Source organism: Zophobas morio, unplaced genomic scaffold (genome assembly GCF_036711695.1).
Source record: "Zophobas morio isolate AGI-343-1 ecotype UQ-CSIRO unplaced genomic scaffold, CSIRO_AGI_Zmor_V1 ptg000063l, whole genome shotgun sequence".
NCBI lineage: Eukaryota > Metazoa > Arthropoda > Insecta > Coleoptera > Tenebrionidae > Zophobas > Zophobas morio.
This window is the reverse complement of record NW_026972168.1, coordinates 98,819-121,622: the sequence shown is the minus strand read 5'-3', so window position 1 is coordinate 121,622 and position 22,804 is coordinate 98,819. Positions and strand designations below refer to the sequence as shown.

General features: G+C 27.5%; 2 protein-coding genes and 2 long non-coding RNA genes across 6 annotated transcripts; 2 read left to right on the top strand and 2 right to left on the bottom strand.

Moving 5' to 3' along the window:
- Positions 1 to 2,214: 2,214 nt before the first annotated feature.
- Positions 2,215 to 2,814, bottom strand: LOC135143531 (uncharacterized). The gene is made up of 3 exons (XR_010282823.1): positions 2,761 to 2,814; positions 2,542 to 2,703; positions 2,215 to 2,480 (listed from the first exon to the last, which is right to left on the bottom strand). It is a non-coding gene; the product is annotated as an uncharacterized LOC135143531 (long non-coding RNA).
- Positions 2,815 to 5,541: 2,727 nt separating this feature from the next.
- Positions 5,542 to 6,468, bottom strand: LOC135143516 (V-type proton ATPase 16 kDa proteolipid subunit c-like). 3 transcript variants are annotated; one of them, XM_064075392.1, is made up of 5 exons: positions 6,391 to 6,468; positions 6,229 to 6,337; positions 5,987 to 6,173; positions 5,776 to 5,843; positions 5,542 to 5,716 (listed from the first exon to the last, which is right to left on the bottom strand). In XM_064075392.1, the coding sequence occupies exons 2-5, from the start codon at positions 6,311 to 6,313 to the stop codon at positions 5,559 to 5,561; spliced, it is 498 nt and encodes a 165-aa protein (XP_063931462.1). In that variant the 5' UTR covers positions 6,314 to 6,337; positions 6,391 to 6,468; the 3' UTR covers positions 5,542 to 5,558. The 3 variants fall into 3 exon arrangements, with proteins under 3 accessions (XP_063931462.1, XP_063931464.1, XP_063931463.1); XM_064075394.1 differs by having other exon boundaries at positions 5,788 to 5,843; XM_064075393.1 differs by having other exon boundaries at positions 6,229 to 6,323.
- A 1,683-nt stretch (positions 6,469 to 8,151) lies between these two features.
- Positions 8,152 to 10,158, top strand: LOC135143515 (26S proteasome regulatory subunit 4-like). Its single transcript, XM_064075391.1, has 8 exons — positions 8,152 to 8,183; positions 8,291 to 8,566; positions 8,634 to 8,819; positions 9,057 to 9,185; positions 9,241 to 9,337; positions 9,400 to 9,506; positions 9,571 to 9,653; positions 9,711 to 10,158. The coding sequence occupies exons 1-8, from the start codon at positions 8,181 to 8,183 to the stop codon at positions 10,150 to 10,152; spliced, it is 1,323 nt and encodes a 440-aa protein (XP_063931461.1). The 5' UTR covers positions 8,152 to 8,180; the 3' UTR covers positions 10,153 to 10,158.
- A 2,362-nt stretch (positions 10,159 to 12,520) lies between these two features.
- Positions 12,521 to 13,163, top strand: LOC135143533 (uncharacterized). The gene is made up of 3 exons (XR_010282825.1): positions 12,521 to 12,572; positions 12,631 to 12,738; positions 12,854 to 13,163. It is a non-coding gene; the product is annotated as an uncharacterized LOC135143533 (long non-coding RNA).
- Positions 13,164 to 22,804: the final 9,641 nt, after the last annotated feature.

Here is a 22,804-nt window from a genome sequence, read left to right as displayed (position 1 = left end):
AAGCACACATCAAGTTTACATTAATTTTTTTTGGGTTATAAATTTGCTATACATTTTCTAAATATTAAGATTCCTTTTATAAGGCACAGGTTTATGAGGTTTTTAAAAAGATTCCCTGTTCCTTGGTATTATGGGCTCCCTTCTATTATTTTTAACTTCACCTTAAATTTTTTTTTTTTCGGGTTCTAGATCTGCTACCCTTTCTGTCATTGGTAAGGGCTTAAGTATTTATTCTGCAATATGAAAACCTTGAACGAAAATTTTTTCATACGTAAGATTTATACTAGGTAGCTGCCAATAAAGGAACCCAATATAGTTTTTTAACATGTTTAAAGTGTTATAAAAGATTGAGTAAAAACTTGCCTTGAGGTAAAAATTTTGTGTTAACACCGTTAACAATTTCTTTTAATCATTTATAGACCAGTATCTGTTAAAAAGCAAATATCTTTGTTTACGTCTAAACCTTTTTTACCAATAACTTAGTTAAATTAAAATCTAGCAACTATAACTTTATAAAATTTAAAGTGTTTAAGGTAAAAAGTTTAAAAAAAATGGGGCTAAGTATTATAAATTGTAGCTCCTGCGTAATAGTTGTTTTTAACAACAAAGATAATTAAAAGAAAACTTCTAATAATTTAAAATAACTTAAGTAGCACAACCTTAAATTATTATATATACCTCTTCAATAACTAATATGTCAGTTTTAAAAAATAGCTAAAGGCTCTCTGCTCACTAAATCGCTTAAAAAGTTAACACTAAGTCAGTAAATGAGGCTTACGTAACATTAAAAAAATAACTTTTTTTTTTAATTGCAGGGTAAACAGATTGCTATCTACATAATGGTGATTTCTTAGCTCACGTTTAAGTGTATTATTTTACTCAAAATTAAATAAGCGCTTTTTAAAAAATATATTTAAGGCGACTTCAATAACTAACGTTTAAAAGTCTTCGGGCGTTCTACAGGACGTAAAAATTTTTTTAATTAAAAGAAAAAAAACTGCCAAACTTAAGTTAATCCTCACTTTTTTCAATTAAGACTTATAACCGCTCCACTTTTCTTCTGACTTCATATAAGGCAAAGTAGTTCAATTTATAAGAAATTTCCTGTTAGTTAAGAGACTTCTAGTAATATTTTATAACGTTTTAAAATTTTTCCTGAGACTTATTTTATTTGATAGAAGACCTTTATATAAACATTTTATATATTGCCATCGCACCGTTTCATAGTAACGTTGACAAAAAAGGGATAAATGTAAATAAAAAATTCTTTTTTTTTAAAGCTATTTGAAATAAGTTCTTATAATAATAAGAAAAGGCAAATTAAAAAGGGTAAGGGATAATAAAAAGAAGTTAATAAAGTATAAAAGCATAAAAATTTAAAAAATTTCAAAAAGTTGTAAGTAAAATAGATAAAGCAAAAATATAATGTTCATCTAAGATAGCATATTAAATAACGAGTTGCAAGCAGGCAGCAAGTTTTCTGAATCAATAAAATTAAGTCTATCCTTTTAACTTATAGACCAAAAATAAAGATTAAATTTATTTTTAATATTTTTTAAGATTTAAAAATATTATTTTAAAAATGAAATAAACAAATTCTTTCAATATCAAAATTTTGTACTCAGCGCCCTGACTTAAAAATTTTAATAAAGACCTTAAAAAAAGAGAAGACTATTATTACTTAAAAAACATGTAATACTGATGCATCAGATATTCACATCTACGTGCTACTCGTATACACTTTAGTTTAAAAAATTACATTTTCTCAGTATATGAACGTATTGTGTTAAAAAGCTCTTAAACTCTTAAAAAAAAATTAAATGCTCAGCAGCAAACAACTCTTCTCTTCTTGCAATGTCGTGTATAGTTTTAAGGGTAGACTTTTACTACTTACAAACGAAATTTGAGTCAAAAACTATTATTGGAAGTAGTTTTTAAGGCATAAAAAAATAGAGGTGGCGCGTTGCGTAGCAATTTAAAAGTAAAAATCAAGTATTTAAAAATTGTTTTATATATGAGGAATGCACACGCCGACTGGTGTCCGTGAAGTATGAATTTTCTATAATTTCATAGTAAAAACCAAAGTAGAATGCAGTAAAACTTTATTTTTTTTAACAAAGTATGTCAACTATAAAACTAAATAATTCCAATCTAAAAAAAATAAATAATAAATATTACTTAAAAAGAATATATAAAGCTTGTATAAACCTTATTGGCAATTTCAAGGGCATCATAATTTTCCTTAAGCCGAACAAAAGCTTTTTTTTGCCCATCAGGTCTTACTAAAGTATTGACTCTGGAACTTTCAACCTCATAAAGTTCTCGAACAGCTTGCCGAATTTGATGCTTATTCGCTCGGACATCACAAATAAAAACTAACGTGTTGTGTAATTCAATTTTCTTTAAAGACTCTTCCGAAGTGTGGGGGTGTTTTACGATAGTAAACTTATCCATTTTATTTCTTTTTGGCATTGATTTTCCTGTTTAATAATAAATAACAAAAGAGGTATGTGGAAAAAATATATTTTTTTTATCACTTACTAGGATACTTAGGATTGCGAGGAAGACGAAGAGTTTTCGGGCGGTGAAATGTTGTAGATGTTCGAATTTTCCGTACTGAACGTGAATAGACGCCTTTAGTAGATGCATTTTTGGCTGCAAGTGCCTTTTCCTTAGCAGATTTCAAAGTCATAGGTAAAATCTCTTTATTAAACGAAATATAGCTATTACCTAAAACCCCAGTAAAAATAAACAGGTTACCTTCCCGTAAGTCAAGCTCGCAACAAGGTTAAGACGGGTCGCTTCTAAAATATTGTCTAACGTAAAGATGTATACTCACGTGACTTGATAACGTGGGTAATATATCTTTGCGAGGGCCTTTGTACCGCCATGCAGTCAGTATTTAGTTTATCCCTGGATGCGTTAAAAATTGAATAAGCATAAAATTTAGTTTAGTATTTGCTAAACCGCATTTGTTTTGTGTAAATCAATAATCTTTTTTGATGTTTTCTACTTGTCCGTTATTTTTTTTATTTTTGTAGCTTTAAATTTGACCGGAGGGTTCTAAGCCTAAATGCCTTTTAAGTACATAAGCTGCTTTTTGCCTTTTTAATAATTTTGAATAATATAAAGAGCAAACTTATTTAGTTTTTAGCACAATGTCATATAACTTGAGCAAAGTGGTTAAATGAGAAAAGCAATTGTTTGAAGTAATGGGAAAAAAGACTTTGCCTGTTGTTAAACGTTAAAAATAATAAAAGGAATAAAGAAACAACCGTAGGCAAGCAACACTTTAAAGTATTGGTTTTTAGGGGCCTGTTTGCTATTTGCGTGTTAGTGCTTAGTGTTACTGTTTGTAAAGCGAAGAGCAAAACATTCGTAGGAGAATGCCGGTGTTGTAAAGAGCAGTTGTTCTTGTACTGTTCGTTTTCTATTAACTGTCGAGGATTCACTAATTAAAAGGAAGCAATAGTAAAATTGGAGCTTAAAAAATAACTAAGAGAAACTTGTGTAGTCAATAACACGTAATGTCATTCCAACTATTAAAATTTACAGAAACTTTCTTCAATAATTTGTTTAACGTGTTCCACGTAAAAAAGAAAAATTTATTCTCGTTTAAGGCTTTCTATTTTTTTTATTTTTCTTAACATAACATAATTTGCGTAATAATTTATGTATTAGCTCGCCTTTAAAAACCAAGATTACAGAACCTAGACAATTTATTTTTGGCTACCAATAGGCCATAAACATCTATCATTGGCCACATTTAAAATTCTTACTTCAAATCTTAATCGACTTAAAACAAAAAGAGCCAGCTAATAAACATTCTAGTACATCTCGTGATAAGAGCAAGTTATTAAAGGTTAAGTAAAAGTGAGATCAAGTGCAGAACGGAATTGGGTTTTGTACGTTAGGTAGATTCCACGACCGTACCTGCGCAGCGAAGAGATCGTAGACGCGAGTATTGAAGACAAAGTGAACTTCTCTCTTGCTGGCGTTGGAGCCCTACGTGCTGAGCTTACTATTTTTTTTTTTGGCTAATATAAGTAAACCGCTCGATCTGTAGACAAAAAGATGTACTACATAAATAACGGCAGACTCCCCAGAAAAAATTATTTTATTTACTCTTTTTTATAATTATATATTATTTATAACTATGATATGTTACAGCCTAAGCCCCTTTCCTTCTCGGCTGGTCTCCTATGGCAAAAGTAAGCACTTGGTATATTTTCAGTACGATGAAAAACGGCAACTGTGGTAATGTTATCATATTACCGCACTCCTTTTACGCTTAATACATCATAGGCTCTGTAGGCCTCTTCGCCTAGCCAAATGGTTAGCTGGAGCCCCATAAACTTTTATAAGTTACGGGCGCTGTCTTTGATTTTTTGTTTTTTTCAGTATGCATAGCAAGCTCCAAGTTTCGATCATTCCGCGTTTGCGTAACACAGTCAGATAGCTGTAAGTGGGAGTCCGAAAGGTTCCTTCTTTGCTATTCGCACACTACAAGCTGGCCTAACGCCAATTCACACCAGCGTGTGGCCGTATACACGATAATACGAATATTAACTCCGTGGTCTACTATCTTTACTATGTAGTAGAGCAGGGTTGCAATAAAAAAAGAAAGCTTTATGTATTGTGCATTAAGACCAAATTTGTAACAGGGACCTAAAATTCTCCGGTTACAGTATCCTCGTCCCAAGTGCAATAAACATATGTGTGCGAAATTATGCGTACGTATAAAGCCGCTAGTAAAAGTCTTAAAACGCGAAGTACTTAGTTATAAAATGTAAAGCCGTTTGAGATCAGTTTGCTGCAAAATTACTTTTAAGTTATAACAGAAGAAAAGAAAAATTATTTTAAAAACTAGAAATAATCTAAAAATAATTCAAACTAACATTTAGGCTACAACTTATTTTATGCCTGCAAACTAACGATTAAAAAATTCAAAATTTGATCTGTCTCCAGTGAGCAATAGAAAAAGGGTTTAGTTGATAGCTAACATTTTCTTGGGCGACGTCCCCAAACCTTTTTTTAACTTTCTATTTAGCATTTCAAATCAATGCTACTATACTATTTTTTCACGGAAGCTTGTTGTCAAGACGAGCGAAGGGCGCTGTGCAGATATAGTGTAGATTTTTTTATTCTCTAATTGATGTAGACTTAGGGAAAGTTACAATACTTAAATTGTTTTTTATGTATTTTTTAAAATAAGTAATTAATAGAAACTCCCGGCGATAAAAACTAAAAAGTGATTCACAATTAGCTTTAAGCCTTATAAAAAAAGAAATTAAAACAGCGTCTTTGCCCACTAAAAAAAAACCTAAACTCGTGAGCCTCAAACGCTTTCAAAAGTTGGTAAGGTGGAGGTTTTTACAAGAACAAAACTCATCTCCAAGTAAGTAGGTATCGTATACGCATTAAATGAAAAAAGTAAAAGTTATGAACACCAAAAATAGTTACAGAAAAAAAGCATAAACAGGATCTGAATTTCATAATCATAATTGTATTAGTTCTTTACATGTTTTAGCAGAGTTTCTTATGAGATTTGGAGAGATTTATTTTAAACAAGATTCTGTGGGGGATGTATATAATATAAGAGCGACGATCATCCCGTATAGACCCAGAACTTCTGCAAAGATCAAGATTAAAATCATGCCTACAAACAATCGAGGCTGCTGTGCGTTCCCTCTAACACCACTATCACCAACCACGCCTAGAAAATTCTAAATTTTTAAAAAATATTAAAAGGATCATAATTAAGAAGAATTAAACCAATTGCAAAACCGGCAGCTAAACCGGACAAGCCGACAGCCACACCAGCGCCTAAATCTCTAAAAGATCTTTAAAAATAAAAAAGTCAGTGAATATGATTATCAAAAGTTTACTGCCTTCTATATTAAAAAAAAACTTATCGCTTAGTAATCAGACAAAAATGATAAACTTGGAGTTTCCTAAAACGTACTTAACCTCGAAAGGGACTTACTTATATAAAGTATAGCTGTCTCCTTTCATGTTGCTGCTAATAATTACTGCCACGACTAACCCGTAAATGGCAATAATACCGGCCATCACTACAGGTATAATCGACTTCATTATTAAATCTGGCTTCATCACAGATATAGCAGAAATTCCTGTGCCACTTTTTGCGGTACCGTAGGCAGCTCCAAAGGCTAAATTAAAAAAAAATTAAAAAATAAATTTCTTAAAAAAAAAAAGGTATATCACCCGTGAAAACCATAGCTGATGTGGCTCCTAATACACCGAAAAAAGGAGCATAATATGGACATTTATCTAGGTCGCGAGCGGACATGGATAGTTAACTATAATTTAATTACTACAGAAGTTAAAAAAAATAAGAAAATTAATATATACAATAACTGCTAATACCTTTATTAGACGTAAGGCGAACTTTACCGACAAGTTATTAGCAGTAACCTTCTGACCGCATCAAGCAGAACGTTCAAATACGAAAAATTAAAAGAGAATTACAAACGCACCAGCGAATGAAGGGATACCTCGATAAGCAATGGATTGGGGGCCGCGCTCAATTTAAGCATTCAGCTGGGTAATCCTTTAATCTTTCAACTTTTATATGCGTTCACCGAAAGGCATTTTGCTTGCCTTTGCTTATAAATTAATTGTAGTGCTTAGTTCGTATTAAGTTTTCGCTATCATCTTATATATTTGAACATATCCGTGAATAGAGGTTTTTCTTTATTGAAAACTATATAAGCATTTTTTTAGACTAACTGTTGATTTTTAAGCATTAAAACTAGTTAGTAGCCATTACACTAGAATATAAATTTCCCAACTCTTTGTAGCATAGGATAACTGTGAGGAAACATTAAGTATATTTAAAATTAAAGTGTGGTAACCTCAAATAATATTAAGTTTTATTATTGGCATTTGGGGACTCAAGCTAATTAATTAATATATTATTTACAAATATAATAAACTAAGAGGTAGGTTGACGGTTTAATATTGCAATAGTAATATAACGCAAATTTTTTTTATGTACGCATTACTGTTTCTTTAATTTGCTGTTATCACTCCCATTCCTATTATTTACCTTTTTCATGTTAAGCTGCATTAATATATAGGTTCTACGTCTACCCAAAATACTAAAAATAAGTTAATTGCTAAGGAGCAAATACTTTTAACTTAATTCATTATTAAAACTGCCTACGAAATTCTCCAAGGGAGATGAAACTGGAATAACTAAAAGAACTTAAAAGGTAATAAATCCAATGCTATTACAACTTTATAAATGTTCAACGAATCCCGTAGTTATGGCGGAAAAGTGAAGTCTAAGCAAAGTTTATAAACAGATTTTAATAAGAGTTGCACTTATAAAAATTGTTAAACCAGTCATTTCTTGTATCACAAGCAGTTTAATCAAGTTCTGTGGTTAACTTTTTACAAGTATTTAATTATTAAATGCTATAAGAAGTAGAATTGCAATACCAACTTAATTTAGTTTAAAACTATATGTTTCCACTGTATTTAGAAGTTTAATATAGAGGTAAAGCTGAAGCTAGAGAATTCAACCGAAATTCAGATTGGGGTTTTTTTTTAACAATATAACGAGATGAAAATAATTAATTAAAATTTTTCTTAAAATTACTATAAATATACGCTAAAAGCAAATCAGCATTTACCAAATTCATATAAAATATTATATTTTTAATTTTTTTAAGTTATATATAAAAATTTTATTTTTATAAATAATAAAATTTAAATTTTATGTAAATATAAAAAACCTAAAAGATATTCTAAATAAAGCATATTTCAACAAATTATAATAAAATAGAATTTTATTGAATAGTAGAGAAAATAATTTTTAAAAAAAAAGCAAAAAAGAACTTAAAAGTAAAAAAAAATTAAAAACTTCTCAAGGGCTTCTTATCCAGTAAATTAGTTTAAGGGTATTTTGAGCACAAAAAAGTTAAAAAATAGTTGATTTTAGTAATAAAGAGAAGTTATGAACTTACTTTCGCCAAGGCCTAAAAACTTTTATTCTTGTACTATGTAAACATCAGTGTAATCAAGATTAGCCGCAATGGTTATTTAGCACCACCCCTAACGCGCACATAACGGGTTTTCAAAAACCTCAAAATTAAAGTCAAAATCCGAATAGCTTAACTTATATTCTTTGGTTCCTACCCCTTTCCATTGTTATGGTATAACCTTTTTGCAGTAACCTTTGTAAAAGTTTTTGGTTGCGTTTTAATAATAATTTATAATTTTTTCTGCGAAATGTTTTAAATTATTCCAAATCTTACAATAGGGTCAGGGTCAATCAGGCTTAAACACAAGCCAGGCATTAAAAAAAAAACAAGATAAAAAAGATGAGAAAAAAAAGTACGAGCCTCCCGTTCCCACAAGAGTAGGAAAACGTAAAAAAAAGGGTCTTGAGTCTGCTGTTAAACTCCCCGTTGTTACACCACACACTCGCTGTAAACTACGTTTGCTTAAATTGGAAAGAATAAAAGATTATTTACTACTTGAACAAGAATATATAAGAAGTCAAGAACAGCTGAGACCCCAAGAAGAAAAAAATCAGGTTTTAGCTGAACTATTTTTTTTAATTTTTTGTAAGGCATATACCGCTTTTTTTTTTTTTTTGGCAGGAAGCCCGCCTCAAGGTGGACGAAATAAGAGGAAGCCCTTTAGGCGTTGGTACCTTAGAAGAGATCATTGACGACAATCACGCCATTGTTTCATCATCTGTCGGTCCTGAATATTACGTCTCAATCATGTCTTTTGTGGACAAAGATTTACTTGAGCCGGGTTGTTCAGTTCTCCTTCACCATAAGGTGCAGCAGAACGTTTAAAAAAGAGATTTAGCCCATTTTTTGTGTAACTTTTAACAAGCAGAGCTCAAAATTTTACTAATCTTATTTAAATAATACTATTATACTTAGTTTAATTCTTATGTAGAAGTTTAGATATAGAGGCTCAAAGTTTAAATATTTTTCTTAAAAAAATATTTTATAATTTTTAAGCAGAAAATTTTACTATCTTTTCGTTAATACTCGGGGTGTTGAGAATAGGCCCTCTCCGTCGTTGGAGTTTTACAGGACGACACGGATCCGATGGTAAGCGTAATGAAACTCGATAAAGCTCCAACGGAATCGTATGCAGATATTGGGGGATTGGAATCCCAAATTCAAGAAATTAAAGTACGCTTATATGTATATATACTACAGACATGTTATTGATGTAAAAAACTTATAGGAGGCAGTAGAATTACCTCTCACCCATCCCGAATATTACGAGGAAATGGGGATCAAGCCTCCCAAGGGCGTAATTCTTTACGGAGTTCCAGGAACTGGTTTTATTTCTAGTGCGTGTCACTATACACGAATTTTTAATGTTCAAGTTTTATTGTAAAAGGTAAAACTTTGCTGGCTAAGGCAGTTGCGAATCAAACATCCGCCACATTTCTGCGTGTGGTAGGATCAGAACTTATACAGAAGTATTTAGGCGACGGCCCCAAATTGGTAATACTCGTTACTTTTTTAGAAGAAATATTTTTCATGAGGTTTTTTCAAAAAATCTACTCAGGTCCGTGAATTATTTAGAGTTGCTGAGGATCACGCCCCCTCCATTGTATTTATAGATGAGATTGATGCTGTGGGCACCAAGAGGTGATTTTAATTTTAAGCATTATTTGAGATATTAATTTAATTTATATTTTTTTTAAGGTACGATTCCAATTCCGGCGGAGAAAGAGAGATTCAACGGACCATGTTGGAGTTACTTAATCAGCTGGATGGCTTTGATTCTCGTGGGGATGTCAAAGTTATTATGGCTACTAATCGCATTGAGTCTCTGGATCCAGCCTTGATTCGGCCCGGCAGGATCGACCGGAAAATAGAGTTTCCTTTGCCCGACGAAAAGACAAGGCGTCATATATTTAATATTCACACTTCCCGCATGACCGTCGACCAGAATGTGAATTTAGAAGAACTAATAATGGCGAAAGACGATCTTTCTGGCGCGGATATAAAGGCTATTTGTACGGAAGCAGGCCTTCTTGCTCTTCGTGAGCGTCGCATGAAAGTGACTCACGATGATTTTTTAAAGTCGAAAGAAAATGTTTTGTATAGAAAGCAAGAAGGCACGCCTGCTGGCATGTACTTATAGTGCTTTGATTGGGCACCTTTTATATATAAATAAAGAAGTTCTATAATAAAAATTTTTAGCGCTGACTTTTTTCTGGTGCTAATTTTTATATAAAGTTTGCTTATTTCAATTACATATAAAACTTATATTAAATATCTGTTTATTAGAATAATTTAAATTTATATTTATAGCGAACAAATATATTTTGATTGCTGGGCTCGTTTACTAGTGAAAAAACAAAAGCCTTTGATTTTCGTATTTATAGTGCTTCGATCGTGCTCTTTTTACATTAAAAAAAGGATTTTAAATATACGTATTTAGGTTAACTCACTTAAAAATTTAAAGCTGACACTGTACCATGCTAAAAGTAACTCCGCTTAATTTAAGTATATAGAAAACTCGAAAAAACAAATTTTTTTTATTAGTAATAGTTAAAAAACTCATGCCTCTGATATTTTGCCCTGGCAAGAACTATTTTGCAATATGAACTGAGCTTTCGATTTCTGATGATCTCACTTTTTTCTTTCCGATTCACTGTAAGCACCCTTCTGTTGCTCTCACCTACTTGGCAAGCCGCTAGATGTTCGTATTTAAATTGATATTTATAGTATTTTTACTAAATAGTTAAATTAACTTCATGACTAATACCATATTATAAATTTTGAAAAATCATATATATAAAACATTTAAAAAGTTCGAAAAATGTGACGAAAATGGCGCTAATTAAGAGACTTAAACTTTTATGTACACCCTGCTTCTACGAATGTATAGACAAAGTTTCATATTTTTATGATAGGCGCTTCTACAGTCATAATATTCCAAAATATTAAGTAAAACAAAAGAGTTAGTATCAACGTAAATACAGAGCAAATTAAATTTATTTAAAGGCTGCTCGCGTTATTTGCAATATTAAAGTAGTTAAAAAAATTTTTTGCTAAAACAGTTAATATAAAGCCGATAAGGTTCTTAAAGTTATTATAATTTTTTTTTAACGCTAAAGCAAAAGAACTTCTTTGAAGTCGTATAAACAATAAGCGGACCGCAAGGCAATATACACCTATATATATAGTCAGTACTCCCCGGTTTTCCCTTCATTATCTGTAAAACAGTTTTTAAAAATTCTAATTAAAATTATGAAGGAACTCTATTTACTCTTAAAAAATTATTTCGGTATACGTTTTTATAGTCTACTGTATTGACCAACCTCTTTCATTATATGTTCATAAGACCAGTTCCCTTAATTTTTTCAATTAAAGTATACTTAAATTTAGTAATTACTCTCAATCCGATAAAGTTTTGGAATGAGTATGTTGCTACATCTGCTTCCTTTACTTTGTTATAACATTGACCAGCTAGTATAATTTCAGACTATCGTAGTAAATAAACTCTTTCGTCAGTCCATCACGAGAAATTTAGGATTAAACTATAGTTAATCTTATTAAATGACTTTACAATCATTAAGTAAAGCGGAATTTAAGTGTGTTCTTAAATGCATTTACATTTGCATTGACTTTACAATATGCGCGCGCAAAGAGTTTATTTCTGCCTTTTTCTTAAGAAACTACTAAAGTCGAAAAGAATATATTTATACATTAAAGATTTCGATCGTTGTTGTATTAGCAAAATGTGGACGCTTATTTTTATGCGTAGTGGAAAATTTAAGAGGAAAAGACTGCAACGCGCTTCAGTTCGAGTCCGCCGCCACAAAGAAAAGATTAGTTATTCACTAGATTTGGATATATATGGTAATTCTGAATCATAAACTGCATATACAAAATCTGTTATCATTAAGATAAAGAAGTGCGTAAAGATGGCTTAATAAATGAATTCCTTCCTCCTTAAGAAAATCCTTTTATGATGTGGTAGAAAATCTAATAGTTTGCCTGTAGCAAATGGTCTGCATATATGTATAGGGGTTTATAAGAAAAAAACTGCAGCTGCAACCTTAGAGTTTGCTTACTTGTGGAGGCCTCACATGGTTTTACCCTATGCTTCTTCTTTGTACAACGACGAAGACCGATGGTATTCTAAAGTTAATGTTCAATCTCCTATCCCACCTCCACAACTGCATTTATACCTGCTGACTTTTCCCGAGATTGCTCTAATTCTCTAAGCAGACCTTCTACTTCAAGGCAAAAAAGGTTTGCGACTTTAGAACCTTATGCAATTCCTGGACAATTTCACCCCTCTCATAAAAGAGGTTTTACTTCTTTTTCCTAACTTATTTCGTAAACTGCTCAGTGCTTTAAAGAAAATAGAGGCGAAGCAAAGGCACAAACAGGAATCGCCTCCACTAAAGTCGATTGTAAAATTAATTTTAAACAAGTAGTTCTTTTTAAAGTTTTATATGGCTATTAAGTTACATCTTTATTCCTAACTTCTCATAAAGCATAACAGTGAATTATTAGTTAATAAACCATCTTCAAAAAATTTTAACGGAAGTAAGTTTATAATTAACTATCATAAGTACCAAAACTATATTTAAACCACTCTACTTAGAAGTACTCTTCGAAACATGCGCTCGCTTGGTGCTACCCTCCACGACCGACTTAGAAGAAGCTTATCAAGCAATTAAGAAAGCTGAAAAGGCTGAAACCAGAGATAGCAGTTATTTTTTAATTACAAAAATATCATAACTTTATTAACTCGATAGTAAAAAACACTACATGTAAAGCTCTTTTAGTTAGTTTTACTTTTAAATTATTTAACTTTGGCTTTTTAGCAGTTAAACGGAGAAAGTCTTCTATTTATAATTCAAAAATCATAAAAACTGAAACTAATTCAAAGGATTTAGATAATAGTGAGGGTACCAAAAGGCACTTGTGTAGCGATACTAAAACTACAGAATCTATTAAAAATAAAAATAATTCCAATTGGAGAACTGAAAGTAGAAAAAGTTTTAAGGCTAAAGATTTTAGTGACAGCACATCTGATAATGAACTTAATTCCGAAGAAAAGAAAAACGTTCAAGAATTTTTTACGATACCAAAGAAGGATCTTGAAATGATGGAGACCATTTACAAAAGGGCTTCGTTATTCGAGGAAGAATTAAAAAAAAAAACTCTTTTTTAATTGTACTCATAATTTTTAAAACTATAAATAAAAGAATTCAAGTAAATTACCTTTTTTGTAAAATAACGTAAATGGATAAAATTTAATTTGTACTTTTTTTATTATCAGATATTATATATAAAAGAAACCTTAACGAATTAAAATTACTAATATAAGTAAAACATCACTTTCTTTTTAATATAATTTTAAAAAGGAATTTAACATATGTCATTTTATTTTTATGAAATTAGTTTAAATAAAAATTTTGAAGAATCTAAGTTTGTTACACCATAACGTAAATTTTCTTTTCTTATAATTAAAATATATGTACTTTTTTAATAATTCAATTTACTTAAAATATAAAATTTAAGCATGTTGCTTTATATGACAATGTAAAAAAATTTTGTGTGCTATTTTATTTTTGTAAGATAAAAATTAATTAAAAATTCCTAATGACTTCACGTAAGAATCTAAGTTTGTTAAAAAAAGCTCGTTAGTTATTTTTTCATGTATCGATACAAAAGGATTGCGTATTACGTATTCTACAAAGAACTCTGCTACAATTTTATAATATGAATAAAAGATTAAAAAAATTGTGAAGTACTCGTACAATAAATTTTAGTTAAAATGTGATTTATATCGCCTACTTCCGGGCTGGTTATCAAAGCAAACCAATAGCCGCTGGAAACTTGCAAAAAATGCAACTTATATTTATCCGTTTTAAAACTTCTAAAGGTTTCCTTCCTACAGTCGAAATGTATTAGCAAAAGAAAAGTGGTGTTGAAGAGGAATAACATTCAAATAGTTGAGTTTGAACTGAAAAAATAGTACAATAAAAACTAAAGTACTTATATGTAGTATGGTCGTTGAAACAAAAAAAAATTGCTTAAGAATTTAAAACTCGATAAACGTACATACTTATCTAAAGGTAATAATCTTTGAACAAAGGAGTTCATTGAGTGCAACAAGCCGTAAAGAAGTTTAATTTTCTATAATTTGTAGAATTTTAGACTACTATATTTGAAGTCAGTGAGAGTAAAATAAGAAAAAAATATATATATTTATCCATAGAATATTGAAACAAAGAGAGTTATAAACTTTTTGACTAAATACAAATATTGGTAATTAATAAGTGTTAAATTTCCCCTAAAATTTTTGTTAAGTCTTCAAGTCTTCACAAAATTTAGAAGAAATCTCCACTATAGTTATTTTATGTAAAAACATCGCTAGAATCAAAAGCCACAATACAAGCCAAAATTAAAGTTCAAATTAATTTTCAATCTCTGTTATTACAATAGTAGTGAATTTATATATACCTCCTCTTTCCTAATCGTGGATACATGACTTTGTTGCCATTCTTTATAGTATATGCATCTTCCATTTCTAGAGAAGATGTTTAGGCTGTAAATCATGGCTAAGTATGACGGCTTTATTGCTGTAGAAAAATGGCCACAAGCTAAATCGTTTGGCCGTCGTTTCAATAATATGCATTAATCGAGGTCGACAACGAATAATCGAGCTTTCCGACAGGTTTTTTAGGAGACAAAGCAAAAGTCTCAGGATAGCGCACCATCCAACTGATCGTAAGGTGCTCTGCCTGTCAGCAGAGAAACTTTCTTCTCAGGGTGTCATTTATAACGTTAATGGCATGGCGATGAAAAGTATCGTTTCGGAGCCTTTTAAAATGTGCAGTGGCTTGTTTTATCCACTTGATGCAACTCCAAAAAAGGCGCCCCCTAGTTGGGCGTGATTAAGTTATTTAAAGGTACACACACTCACTCGACAGGAAACCGTAGATTCAGGCATCAGAGGCGTATGAGGTATTAGCTGCGGCACAGTACTTACAACCGATCCTTGATACACATGAGAGTTACACACTTGGGTTGCTGACTTGACCTTCGCAAAGACGTAACCTCCGTAAATAACTTAATATCGTTTTTCCAAGCGGTTAAGTTGGCATGGACGCGCGTATTCAAGGTCATGAGTTCGACTCCCATCGACGCTACTCTCTTTTTCGGTCTTTGACGGTCACGTATTTAACCTCGCCTTTCATAAACTCTAATACAATATTCGCGTTCGTTTGTTTCAATGCCTAATTTTATACAATGCAGCCGTTTGTGTCTCATTCCGGCTGTGTTAAAGGGGTGCTCGCAGTTAAATTATTAAGTTACTAAGTATATTTAAATTTTTTACAGCTAAATGAATAAGTTCATAATTAAGTACAACCTTATTTACCCTTTGCTAACGTTTGTTTTTCTCGTATTATTAATTATTAACAGGGAGAAGAAATAATCTTCTGTCGACGTTGCGTTTTCACTTTTATATATGGCTAATATAATGAAACTAATAAAGAATTTTTGTATAAGCAAATATGGACTAACGGTTTAAATATTCTAAGGCTCTTTGCTGTTCCGTACATTAATTATACCTCTAATTAAGTTTATCCTATATTAGGTAATATTAACAATAATTTCTAGAGGAAAAAAAGTTTGTAACAAGAAATAGTTCTTAAAAGCTAAACTATTCATAGCTATTATAATAAGTACTTTTTATTAATATTACGAGAATTCTTCTCATACTAGCCGGGTTAGGTTAGCAACATACGTTGAAGGCCTCGCTACTTACTAAAACTTGAACTCACTACCCTTGGCTATCAAGTACATTAGTTTATTAAGCGGAAATAAACGTTTAGCTTCGAAATGCCACTAATTGCTTATCATAAAAAAGAACCTTGTAATTATTATAGACCTTAATAAAAAGCCTTTTGATAGAAAATTTTTAAAAAAAAATTAATATATGACTTAAGGTTATTATACGTTTATATGTAAAAAAAGCCAACTGACTTAAAAATTAATTTTTTACTTGGCCTTTACTGCTACTCTTAGCTTTTATAGAGACTTCAGAAGCCTAACGTGTACATTTTTGCAGAAGGGCTTAACCTATATTTGTTTTATAAAACAAGATATTAGGTTGTATTATCCTTGAATCTTTAAAGATTCTTTTTTAATTTAAATTATATTATAATATTGAACATTTTAAAGATAAGAGATACTGATAATAATACTGCAAATAAAAGATTGTTTTTATACAGGTAGTTTATTTTCTACCTGTTGTCCTTTTTTAATAGCTTTCTTTCATCTTGCCCAAGCCACTTAAACAAAAACTTTTAGTAAAGGAACTAGTGCTATAAGACTAACATTCTGAGGAATTTCTTCCTAAATTAAATTTTTTCTTAGTTCATAGGATTAGACCAGCTTTTGTTAAGATCCGGCAATAGACTGATATAAATAATTTTAGAACGTATAATACAAAAAACAATTTTCAAATAAGCTCCTTTTCTTTTTAAACATTTTTTGGCCTACTTTACAACAATTCAAGAAAATTAATCAGAATTTATTTTTAATAACCTACAAAGTCAATAATATCAAGTTTTAAGGACTTCAAAATAATAACTATTATGTTTTATTATTAGCATAAATTAGTTTTACGAACAGCAATTTCGGTATGAAAAATATTAAGGAATATTTTTTATAAAAGTAATAATGCACATAGCGAGAAAGGACGTATCTTATTTAAAGAATTATATTTTCTTTGCGCAAGCCTTAGATAGGTAATTTATTTTCAAACCTGCCTTCCTTTCTTAAATATTTAATATTTGTCCGTGTGCTAATTATTTCTTTATATTTAAAGGATTTAATTAGAACTATGTCTTCATCTTTTACTTTAAACGATAAGCTTATAACTAGATTTTAACTATGGCTTCCGTAACTACATTCTCAGCCATTTAGTTACAATGAAGGTCTAATATATAACTTTTTAAATATTAATTTGTAAAAAAAGTTTTTATTAATTTTCACTCTGCACTTTACTTTATTGTTAAGGAGTTAAGCCACTTTTTAAGATAAAGATGGAAGACTAAAAAGAAAAATAAGAAAAACTTATTTGCTATTGTTACTATGTACACAGTGAGATCTAATAGAGGCCTCGTCTATGACAACTAGTTATTTTCTTAAGTAAATCCCTAAATTACCAGTTTGCCTTGCAATTTTTATTAACTCAAACTAAAGCTAACATTTATTTGTAATTTCAAGTAGAAAGAAAACTGGCAATAGGCGCACTTGAATTGCACCCTAAAAATTTCAAACTTTTAGTGTCTCTACTTTTACAAAATTTTTCTGGCTTAATCATACCAAAAAAAACAAAAAAAAACTTCCTGCCGGAAAGGGACGTAAGTTTCATGCTTTCGCCTACCCTACACTGTTGGCGCTTTAAAAATAACATCAGTTCGAAAGCAGATATTCACGATAAAGTAATATTGATTGCGTCATGTCAAAGGATATAAGAATATTCTTCGCAAACCAAAATAACCATCGCAATTTTAAAAGTGACAACAAAAGAATATTAAATAAGAGATTTATTATTGATGATGGGGAGAACGAGCAAAATGAAGGGACCTCGTATTACTTTTCTTATTAAACAATTTTTCATATAAGCCAATTTTATTATAACTTTTGTAATTCTTATTTAATAATAAGATTTACTATTTATTATAATCTTTTTTTTGTTTACTCTATTTTATTAATAGCTTTAATATTTGTAAGCAAGAACAATAACTTATGAAAAGCGATTCTTTTAATTACAATAAATTAATATTTTATAGCTTTACTTTATTCAGACTGAAAGCTTTATTGAAAATTTCTACATTTTAAAAATTAAAAATATTCTTTAATACAAAATTTTTGTACCTCTAATATTAACATAAAATTGTTTAGCTCGGTTTCTGTTTCAGACTTCTTTGGTGAGCCCACGGCCGTCCTCAAGATTTCTAAAGTGCTTATTTTTCACATATCCTTAACTTTTTATGTCGTATATCAATTTTTTAATAATAAAAAGTTTGACAGTAACAATTTTTAACTTTTTATAGCACGTTTACCTTTTTTCCTTTTTAATTTGACTGAAATATTTGCACAAAGAAAAATTTAAATTGTTTATATTTATTTCTTATTAATTATCTTAGTAGAAGTATTATTTATATATTTTTTAAACTATAAAACCAGTTCTGCTTTTTAAGACTTAGTAACGTTTCTTAATTTACTTTTTGTACAAGCTCAATAGAAACGATACATTTAGGTTTAAAAAATTACTTTAATGTCATAATTATAAATTTAATATTACAATATTTTGTGTTTACTAAAAAAGGATATTTAAATATGTACAAGTATTAAATATCATAAATATATTGTGATCTTCTTTTCTACTATTCATAAATCCATTTGATAAGTAATTACAGTTTTATATATTCTTTATTAAGTTAAAGGTGTAACTTTCTTGGAGATTACAGTTTACATTTTCTAAAGAAGTAACCATAAAAAAGTTTTTATAAAATAAACACAAATAATTTTTATATCTCAAATTTTAAGTATTGATACTTGAAAAACTTTCTACTTTTTTTTTAAAAAAAAGATCTTTTTAAATTAATTTTCTTTCTAAAAGTTGTTGCCTCTATCTCGGCTACATTTTAGGTCTCAAATGTTTTGTTTTTGAATTAGGTTATAATACTAAATGAAAACTTTATTACAAAATATGAGTAAATCAAATGATGTTTTAATTTTTTAATTTAGCTAATTTTTTAAAAAAAAATCATTTTTCAGATTATTCTACTATAATTTTTGGTCCGTAAAATTTTAATTTTCCAACTATATATTCTCAGACTAAATTTTACAAGATATTTATTATCAACTAATAAACTTTTTCTATTTTGTTTTAATTTATTTAATTCTTAAATTTGGAAATTAATTTCCTTTTATAATTTTATTTCAAATTAGTTGTATTCAATACTATTTATCATTTTATTTATTAAATATTATTTCACATTATTTTATTGTATACTTATTTTATCTAGTTATGTAAAACTTAATTAACTAGTTTACTTTTTGTTTTTGCACTTTAGAATTTTCTTAAATTTGAAAATAAATTTCTTAGCAAATTGAGCTCGTTGAAATTCTTTACTAATTTTAATTAAAATAAAAAAGGAATAATATAATTTTCTATACTTTTTATGAAACATCGTTAAATATGTAAATACTAGAAATATTAATTGTTATATAAATATTACGATTTACCATAAAATAAAAAAAAAAGTTTTAACAAATAATATAGTAAATGTATACATTGTATATGGCGCTCTACTTTCAAGCGGCTATTAACTACAACTTGAAAGTCAATATATTATATTTTAAAGCGGATTGTTTACTATACTTAACTAATAATTATTTTTTTTATAAACTAAAAAACGTTAATAAGAATAATAAAAATTTCATAATAGTACTATTACTAAAAACTTTGAAGTTAATAGAAATTTTTAAGCGTATAGTACAAATATAATTTCTACTAAAAATTATATTATAATAAAAATAATAAAGAAGAAGAGTGATAAGAAAAGTAAATTTATTAAAAGAATTTTTTTATAGTCAAGTCAAACGGCCGAACCACTCGGGCATTCTGCATCACGCCATTCTCGAGTTAATGATTATAATGAAGCAGACTGTAATGAAGTACAAGAAGATCTTTCGAGTTAATGAATTTTTTTTATAAAAGTTTTACTAAGTATTTTTTATTTAATTATTATAATATATATTACTAATTTTAGTATTCACACGTGTTAAATATTTTTTTGGTACTAAAAAAATATATTTCTCCTATATTTTTTATTTTTTTTGTATATATATTTTTTTGTTATTTACATGTAATAGTTTTTAACTACTTGCGTTATTTATATATATAAATATTTTTACTAAAACTATTTTTACAACTTTTATACTATTATTAGTTTTATTTAATATGTTTTACTTGTACTGAATAAAAAAAAAGGTACCGCTTTCGTATTTCAAAAATAATAAAAAGTATTATTATTAATTGGAATTACTTTATTTCTCATTAAGTATATATATATTATTATTATAAACTATTTAAAAATAATTTTTTTTAACTATTTATATTCATTTTTTTTAGGAAATATATTCTTTGAGCACTATTATATATCGTTCTTATTATGTTTTTCTGTTATAAACTTTTTGAAAAAATAACCTATTATATTATTTTTCTTTATTACTATCTATTACGTTTTTCTGTTATAGACTTTCTAAAAAATAATTTTGTTTAGTTATTATTTTTATATCAATAAAACTTATATTACTTTCTTATATTATATTATTTATTTATCACCAATATTTTTTATGTTCACCTTTTTTTAAATTAATATTTTTTGTTATTATTTATATTTCATCTCTTATTTTTACATTTTTATAATAATAATATTTTTTATAATATAATTATTAATATCTTTTACTGTTGTAAATTTTTTTAAAACTTATTTTTCTTATTGTTTAGTTACTTTTATTACGATTTTCTGTTATAAACTTTTTTTTAAAGTAATATATTTTGTTATATTAATTAAATATTATTATTACGTTTATCCAATTATAAACTTTTATGAAAAATAATTTTTGTTATTTATTTACTATTACTATTTATTATAAACCTTTCTTTAAAATATATTGTATATATATATCGTTATTATTCCTTATATTATTATGATTTTTATATTATTTTTTATTATAAACTTTTTTTTAAATATATTTTGTTTATATGTAATTCGTATTATTTATTATACATTTTCTTTATAATATAATTTATTTTTACATAGTTCGTTATCGTCCATTTATGATTAATATAAAACAGAATAAAAAGTAATAATAATAAAAGTAACAAATAAATCAATAACCGCTGTAGCTAACTTTTAATCAGGTGCACATACCACGTGGTACCTACGCATGTGTCATTATACCGCATGCCTGCCACGTGTTTTATGCTTGTCACACATTTTGTATATCTTCCATTCCTACTCTTTTTCTCCGTCAATAACCAAACTATAACAAAACTTTAATTAAAAAATAAAAAATTATTAATATATGTAACTTTAGAGTAATCCTTTATAAATTTTTCTTTTTATTATTATTAAAAATTTTTATAAGATATTTTATTATTTATTTATTGTTTTTATGTTTTTCTATTTAAAATAATATATATATTGTTATTATTTATATATTATTATAAACTTATACAAATAATTTTTTATCGTTATTCATTGATTTACCTCTTGCTTTCCGTAATAAATTTTTTTATAATGTCTTATGTTATTACTAGTTATATATATTATTATACTTTTTGTTATAAGCTTTTTTAATTTATTATTAATGTGTTCATAAATATTTCTATTAAAACAATATTTTTTGTCGATACTATTCTTTATATACTGCTATTATTATAAGCTTACTTTTTATTGTTATTTATTATGTTTTCTTATATAATTTGGTTTATAAATATATTTTTTTATTATTATATTTTTTAATATTAATTTATCTATAATAAATTTTCATATCATTTTTGTTTTATTAAAATTTTATTAAAAATTCTATTATATTATTATTATTAAATATATTTTATTATAACGTTTTATAAAATATGTTATTATCATCAATATATTATATATTGTATATTTGATTTTCGTTTTTAATATAAAGATTTATTATATATTATTATTTAGTATGTATAAATGTAATTTCACTTTTACTTATAATATTTTATTTATTATTATTTATTATTATTATTTTTAAATACATATTATTACTGTTATTACAAGTTTTTATATATAATAACTGATATTTATTATTGTTTATAAAAAATAATACGTTATAATTTTTTAATTTTTTCTAATATATCAGTTTAGTTATATAAATTTTGAAGTATTTTTTTATATTATATTATTAATAGCAACTGTTTTTATTATTTATTTTACTATATTTTTTAAAAAAATAATATATTAAAAAATTTTTTTATAAAAAGAAAAGAAAATAATTTTTTTAAGTGACGAAAAATTATAATATTTTTAAAGTGAAAATAATATTTTATTTTTTATAATACTTTTAACTTTTTTTTTTTTAAGCTACTTCTATTTTTATAATATTAATTTTCATTATTATGTTTTTGTATATTTTATTATTTTTAAAGTAAATTGTGTCATTCTTTTATAATTTCAATAATTCTATTGTTTTAGCTTTTATAATAAACTTTATAAAAATATTCTTTTATTTAATTTATGGTTACGCTATTTATATATTTTACTGTAATTATTTTTCTTATTATTATTTTCATTCCCTTTTTTTTTAATTCATTATTTTTTATATTAATATAAAAGTAAAAATATATTTTAAACAATATTTGGATTTTGGCCATAACTTACATAACAAACTTTATAATAATATTTTTTATTTTTATTTACTGTGAAGCTAATAAATTTCTTTTTATATTTATTATATTTATTTTTTTAATATTACTAAAACAAAATGTGTAATTTTTTATATTTTTTTATTTGAACTCAACTTTTAATTAATAGATAAAAGAAAAATACCTAAAGGAAAGCCCAATTGTCTTCTCCACATGACTTTTGTGTTCACTGGAGAACTGGAAACCCTCGCCAGAGAAGATGCAGTTGACCTCGTTAAAAAACTTGGAGGGAAGTGAGTGTTTATTTTTCGCTAAAATTTTTGTTGCAATTTTTACG

Bases quoted from the DNA above. Each gene is read 5' to 3' on its own strand.
- LOC135143516 (XM_064075392.1), bottom strand. From the start codon at position 6,313: ATGTCCGCTCGCGACCTAGATAAATGTCCATATTATGCTCCTTTTTTC. The intron at 6,174-6,228 runs GTGATATACCTT...TTTTTAATTTAG, and splicing joins ATCAGCTATGGTTTTCACGG to CCTTTGGAGCTGCCTACGGT. The intron at 5,844-5,986 runs GTAAGTCCCTTT...TTATTTTTAAAG, and splicing joins GACAGCTATACTTTATATAA to ATCTTTTAGAGATTTAGGCG.
- LOC135143515 (XM_064075391.1), top strand. The intron at 8,820-9,056 runs GTGCAGCAGAAC...TGTTGAGAATAG, and splicing joins CAGTTCTCCTTCACCATAAG to GCCCTCTCCGTCGTTGGAGT. The intron at 9,507-9,570 runs GTAATACTCGTT...AAATCTACTCAG, and splicing joins TAGGCGACGGCCCCAAATTG to GTCCGTGAATTATTTAGAGT.